The sequence below is a fragment of the Morone saxatilis genome, unplaced genomic scaffold, assembly GCF_004916995.1.
Source record: "Morone saxatilis isolate NCDOM2014 unplaced genomic scaffold, NCSU_SB_2.0 Contig19, whole genome shotgun sequence".
Taxonomy (NCBI): domain Eukaryota; kingdom Metazoa; phylum Chordata; class Actinopteri; family Moronidae; genus Morone; species Morone saxatilis.
The window spans coordinates 5,163,884-5,170,852 of record NW_023339751.1 but is presented as its reverse complement, the minus strand read 5'-3'; the positions used below and the strand labels follow the sequence as shown (position 1 = coordinate 5,170,852).

The 6,969-nt window shown below is 42.4% G+C and overlaps 1 protein-coding gene across 1 annotated transcript; it reads left to right on the top strand.

Moving 5' to 3' along the window:
* The first annotated feature begins 1,275 nt into the window (after window positions 1-1,275).
* npas4l (neuronal PAS domain protein 4 like) lies at window positions 1,276-6,602 on the top strand. Its single transcript, XM_035663761.1, has 9 exons — window positions 1,276-1,400; window positions 2,405-2,568; window positions 2,755-2,900; window positions 3,020-3,119; window positions 3,477-3,741; window positions 3,836-3,945; window positions 4,172-4,301; window positions 4,399-5,681; window positions 5,800-6,602. Exons 1-9 carry the CDS (start codon window positions 1,303-1,305, stop codon window positions 5,826-5,828), a joined length of 2,325 nt encoding a protein of 774 aa, XP_035519654.1. The 5' UTR covers window positions 1,276-1,302; the 3' UTR covers window positions 5,829-6,602.
* Window positions 6,603-6,969: the final 367 nt, after the last annotated feature.

The following is a 6,969-nucleotide window of genomic DNA, read 5'->3' as shown; positions in this document are numbered from 1 at the left end:
AAACCTCTAACATTGTTTGGTTTAACAGTTCAAATGATCCAATATTTTACAAAAATAGAGAAAAATAGAGAAAAATCCCCCAAATTAACACAGATGTGTATTTTATCTCCAATGAATCATCTCATGATCCTTTAGATCTTGTGACCCGTTGGAGGGGCCAGACCTCTGGATTGGGAACCACTGAAGTAAACTAACTGTATATATATTTATATATAGTAATTAAACCAGCTCCACCTCAAGCAGCCACAAAATGCTGCTTACACACAGATGCACCAGTATTAATAATGTAATTTATTACATCAGTCACATGGGCCATTTTTATGCAAAACAAATACATTTACTTTTGATACTTTTAGTAGCTTACATCTAGTGGATAATACTTTTGTTCCTTTACGTAAGTAGGATATTAAATGCTGAACTTTTATTTGTAATTGAGTATTGGAGTACTTCCCCCCGAAAGGCAATGTCAACAAAACACTAGGGTTTGTGGTGTCTTTACCACTAAAACGTAAAAAAGTTAGGGCTGTTTTGAGTGAAAATCAATTTTTTTTAAAACATGGTGTAAACTAAGCCCTCAGCCTGGGAAATAGTCCCTCAGTGTCTGTGTGTGTTTGTGGGCTAATAACGTGTGAATGAAAGCTGCTTCAGGAAGAATGAACAAAAATAACACTTTATTAAGACTTTAAGCTTTCTCTTAATGACTTATATGAGTGTTTATCTCTAGCTTCATAAGGTGCTAAAAAAATGGCTTCCTCAATAAGCAACACTGCTAATACAACATCAGTGCCAGGTGCCTACTGTTGATTGGCCACAAAATCAACATTACCTATTATATATGTTATCAAATTAACATCATATTTGCACATATTTCGGACTATCTGCGCACGGGAAGATTTCTTCTATTAACACATCAGACCCCTTTAATTCACCGAATCGGATCCTGCGTCTATCTGACGGGTTATTTTTAGGGCTCATTTCACTAAATATAACCCGCCTCGATCGTTTGTCATCGCGTCACAACAAGTAACATTATCCCATTTTGAGTTTTTTTTTCCTTCCCTGCCGGCTGAGTTGGATGAGAGGTGTCGGGTTTGAGCTTATAAAAGGAGGGACGCACATGAGGGCTTGACACTCATCACCCAGACTGGATCCTGCAGAGGTAGGGGATGAAGCCGGGTAGTTCCTCCTCACATGGGGGTCTACTTTCTGTTTGATCAGTTTTTACCCGGGACTTATTACATCCCTCCTGGGTCTCATACCTGTGTATTTTTTTTAACCTTAGGTGGCTACATCAGCGGCAAAATGACTCTTTGGTGCAACTCCTGCAAATGTCACAGAAGTGCTCCGTGCACCTCTCATCTGCCCGAGGATCACCGCAGCTCCTTCTACAGGAGGTTCAGGTCAGTGTCCACTCCTCTTCCTCTCTGCCCCGCGTCCTCTAGTGGCTGAATCAACACATGGCTGTTCATAAGATTTAGACCCAACTCCGCAGCCTGCAGTGCACGCACCGCAGGGAGCACTTAATCCAGTTTTCTCCAATCTGCAGACTAGCACTGTATGTGATACATACTAATCCAGCCACAATGATGCTGTTACTGCATTAAAAAAACTCAAGCTGGGACAGACTGGCCTCTATCGGGTTGCTTTGTTGCAGAATCAGCCTACAAGAACATCATCAGTCTTGATAAATTACTTAAAGAATAATACCAGTGGGAATTTGTGTTGTGTGTGTGTGAATTTAAAGTGGTATAATTGGGGTTTAATTTCCCTGTTCTATCCATAGACAGACTTAATATCTTGGTAAAAATCCCAAACATAAGCTATCAATTATATAATTTGATTTGATCTTTATTGTTAAAATGCTGGGATACAAACTGATATAATTCTCCTTTTGTGGCACTTTCTGTGTCCTTGTGACGTGGGGCGACCCACTCCGAGGACACCCACTCTATAAGGCAATGAAGGGAGCGGCAGAAGCCCAGCCTCCCCTTTGTGTGTGACGCCCACGCTGAAGCCCTGGCAGCTATAAAAACCCCAGGCTCTCTGTGGATGGGCCCAGACAGATACTGATCACACAGACAAGGTCTATTGAGAGCCCTCATTTCTGCTGCAGACTCGACAGCCTCTCAAATCAGCAGTTTCCATAGGAACCCTTGATATTCAAAGTCCGCTTCAGCTCGTGGGGAAGAGACTCCAGGCTGAATTGTGAAAGAGAGGCTAGATCAGTATAGGCCAATTACTCTATTTGCCATTATTTTATTTTTTTCCCCCTTTTGCAACTTGGAAGAGGATGTCTTCAGACAGATTTTTTGAAGTGTGGCAGTAGACAAAACTTTAGCTCCCCGGCTTTAGTTTCTCCAGTTCTCTTCCAACCTCTGACCTCAATGACCATGGTCTCTCACAGATCCACCAAAGGAGCATCCAAAGCCCGGCGGGACCACATCAATCATGAGATCAGGAATATGCGCACTCTGTTGCCCATCACCCAGGAGGACCAGGAGCGTCTCTCCTACCTGCACTCCATGGCCGCCATCTGCACCTACATCAGGAAGTCTGTTCTCTTCCAGGGTAAGTCTTCACGCTTCAGTTACAGTCATTCTTTAATATGTTCGAGCGTCTGATCTACATTCAGCCTGAATCACTGTCAAACGAAATGAGACTACATCTGCAGTACTGCTGAAACTATATGAAAGATAAAAGCTGAGACGACATGCTGAGTGGAACCAAAGCTGAACTCACTCTTCCCTCTTTAAGGACTCCAAACTGGGGAGAGATCACACAGCTCTCTGCCTTACGAGGCCTTTCTTCAAGGCCTGCACGGCTTTATCCTGGTCACTACCGCACAGGGGAGGCTGGTGTATGTGTCCGAAAATGTAGATGAATATCTTGGTCTTTCCATGGTGAGTCCTTTGATACATACATAGTCAATGTGGAGATCTTCTTTACTGTTTGGCTTACTGCATATTGGACTTTAATCTTTTTTATTTAATGGTAACATTATTATTTTTATTTTTTTCAGGTAGATGTGCTCCAAGGGGACACTCTCTATGACATGGTGGAACGCAGTGACATTGATATTGTTAAATCAAACCTGGACACTGAAAACAATTCATCATCAGGTAACTTCACAGTCTTACGATATCACTTAAAAATAGCTTTTTTAAACTGTGTATAATATAATTATCACAAATACAACCATGGAGATTTGTAGCCTCGTGTTACTGGTATTCTTGTGCTATGCTTCCCAAAATGAAGGTCACATCTTGCTATTTTGTGCCAAAATCAAATCAATTTCCCCCCAAAATCTGACCCTGTGACTTACATTGTAAATTGTAATGAAGCTGGAGAGGCTGCCAGTCTTTGCAGAATTGTTTTGCACCTAGTAGGCTTCTGTTTAATTTAATTCATTGTAAAGTGAGAATTGCTACCCCATTCTTACAACAGAAAGACTAAACTGACATGTTATCTTTCTTCAGAGAGGAGCTTTATATGTTGCATGCAAACCTCCAAGGCCTTCAAGCTGCAACACGGCAGCTGCTGTTCCATGATGGTCAGAGGGAGCTTCCAGTCTTTCCCTCAGCCGTGTCCGTTCTCCTCTTCGGTCTCTCCCACCAACCAGCCTCTGTTTGTAGCCCTCTGTACCCCCACAGTCAACCGCCTGCGGAGCTCGGACTCCCACTTCTGTCAAAGCTTCGACAGCGTCCACAGACTGGATATGACCTTTACTCAGCTGTCTGACAGGTACATTCATAAACCCCTGCTTAAAACAGATATAATCAAAATGTTCCTGTACTGGTTACACATGGTTAAACATTTTTATCTCATTCTTTTTCAGTGTTATATATTTTTTGGGCTATTCGGCAGAAGAAATGACTGGCCGATCGTGGTACAGTCTTGTCCACCCTGAAGATCTTTCCTCGAGTGCAGATTCTCATAGAAGTTTAAGTAAGTGTGCGATCCATTGCAGGAAAACTGGTTGAATACTTATACAGTCTATTGCATTGATTAACAAGTTGAAGTTCCAAACACAAAACTAAAAATCATGAGAACAAAAAAAGAGGATTTTAATTTCTATTTAATTTCTTTAGTTATGTGCTGATTTTGCAGGTTTACAGTGACACATTTAAAGATTTAGCACTAACCATGTATGTTTCTTCCCTGTCCCGTCCAGTGCAGGCAGATGAAGGCTTCCAGGTAGAGATGGTGCTCAGACTCCAGTGCAAGGATCTGTCATGGGCCTGGGTCTACATTCAAGCCAATAAGGACTGCCAGGGCATGAGCTGCACAAACTTCATCATCAGGTATGACAAATTTCACTTTTCCAGCAGACCTGAGCTGACAGTGTAAACGCTTTTCAAGCCACAGACACTGACTGAATACTTTGTTTTGCTCTTGTAGTGAAACGGAGGCCAGTTTTCTTCAGAACAAAATCAGCCGTGATGCCTTCAGACCATCATCTCTGGCAAATTCCTGCAATTTTGCAGCTCAACAGGCGCCCCACACTCAGAGCTACAACAGCAATAAATGCTTTAAAAGGCAGAGGACGTCTAACAGCCAAAGTGACGAGCCGCCAGGTGCCAGAGCTAGGAGGGAGTCCGAGCAAGAAATATACTATGTGGCGTGCATCTCATCCCAAGGTGATAGCTCACCTGTTCCCCTGGGTGACAGCCCTGTTCTATTCACCCCTCCCTACAGCCCAGCCTCCTCCAGCTCCCCTTTGCAACAGGAGGAGCTCAGCCATGACCTCCTGATGGATGTGCATGGATATACGGATCAGCTGCTTTCCTCCCCTGAGGGATCTCCCTCCTATTACTCCTACCCAGAGGCGGAGCTCACCTGTCACCAATCACCTTCCAGCTCTCTCCCTCTGGCCGCTGAACAAACCTTTGACCAGGCAGCCTTCGGTGCACTCATTGCTCGCTCTCCACTCTCTTCCTCATCTCCGACCTATGATTTCCAAGCCTGTACATCCGATGCTCGATTAGTTCCAGACTGCCTGTCTGTGTCCGACATGTGTGAGAGCCCAGTGGACTGTGCTCTGCATCAAGACGACTTCAGCCTTCTCGAGCAGCCACAAGGGGGCAGCCTTGTCCAAGCACATCATGTTCCCCAATTGTTGCCCATACTCTCCACTCTTCTTACCCCCAACCAATCTCCCACATCCACAGAGTCTACCAATTACAATGTGATGGAACAGGCAGAGATCAGTATTCTGGCTCAGCAGATCTCCTCCCTGGCCAGCAACTTTTTCATGTATCACACCCTGAACCCGCTTCAAAATGTGGCCCAACCTGCAGCCACTAACACCCTGCCCTCAGCCTGTGACTGGCCCACCAGTCACCCTCCTCTGTCCTCTGTCCTTCCTTCTAAGTGCAACCCAGTCCTTGACGACGTCGTGTTCGACAGCATCCTGAAAGACCTGGACATGGTCACAAGGAAAAGCTGCATGTCCGACTCCGGTGTTGTACCATACAGCTACCAGCAGGGCTTGTTGCACAGCAGGAGCGGGTCCCATCAGTTGGAGCAGGAGCCCCTCAGTATCTCGCCGACCATCCCGGAGGACCCGCTGCCCGCAGAGCAGTTCACTGTCATGGATCCCTTCAGTTTGCAGTTGGGACGCCATGACCAAAACACTGGGTTGCATCAACTCAACCACTATATGCAGAGTGGCCTTCAGCAAGGTAATTTCTACCAAATAATACAGCCACTGAGCAAATTAATTTCCACTAATATATATGCAGTGCAGGTTACAGATACTGAAGTTACATTTGACTAATGTTTTTTTCTGTCTCCTTTCAGATGGACTTGCTGAGGAAAACCTGTACTGAAATAAGTCTGTGACTTACTGCACTACCACTTGTATGACATATTGTCAGGGCAATCTTCCTTCACTGGATTCAAAGAAGAATGTGAGCAAAGACATTTAAAGGACATCTTTGCGAAGACACTGTTTTCCCCACATGACTTAACTCTGAATGTAGAGAAGAATATAAAGTAGATGAAGACCACAGCTTTGTCTTCATTTCTCAACACTGCTGTCAACTGTGTTTCATGTTTTGCTGATGTCTTCTATTTTATGTAAAAGGTACTTTTTAAAAATGTGTCAGACAACACTTACACAATGAAGTGGAGGTATATTTTTCTTCTAATGCTGAGTGACCACAGTTTACTATTGAGCACTTTATCAATGTCGTTGCCACAAGAATTTTATAAATGAGAAGGCATGCTGATTTAAAGGAATATTACCTAGATTTTAGAGATATCTTGATGAGCTTTAACACATCAATCATTCCTTATAACAAAGCCATTTGTAAACATATGGTTTTAGGTGCCTTGAACTAACATGTATGGAAGATCGGTTTGCTGAAAAAGAATATTTTTATTTCTTATTTGTTCATAGTGCCTCATTTGTTTCTCAGTGTGCCATTAATGCTTTCATGCTGTTATGAAGAAAACAGCATCAGTCAGCGAGAAATTGATGATTTTTTCTTAAACACCTACCTCAGTGGTACATCGAAATACATTCAATGTCTAAATTTCATTGATTAATTATATTTATTTTGAACATACTCTCACTTAATCATGTTAAATGTTTTACTTTACTACAATGTGAATCTAAAAAAAATCTTTGTTCATTCCACATTTATTTAGTTTTTTTATGGTACTGATGCTGCACATGTTTGAATGTTCAATTTTAATTCCTGCAATTTGCTTCAAATGTTTTAAATGTAAATAAAACAGATGAAAAATTAATTTGGTCTTTTTAATATAACGATGAATGTTTTCAATATAGTATATATATACAGTGAAAATGTTATTAAAAAGTATCTGCCTGAATGAAATTAGACAGTAAGGTCAATTAGGGTCAAGCTACATTTTCTACTAAAATGAAACAACTTTCAGTGTTGGGAAGCTATTTTGAAAGTATAGCTTTGCAAGCTACCAATTACTTAACACTGAGGAAGTTGA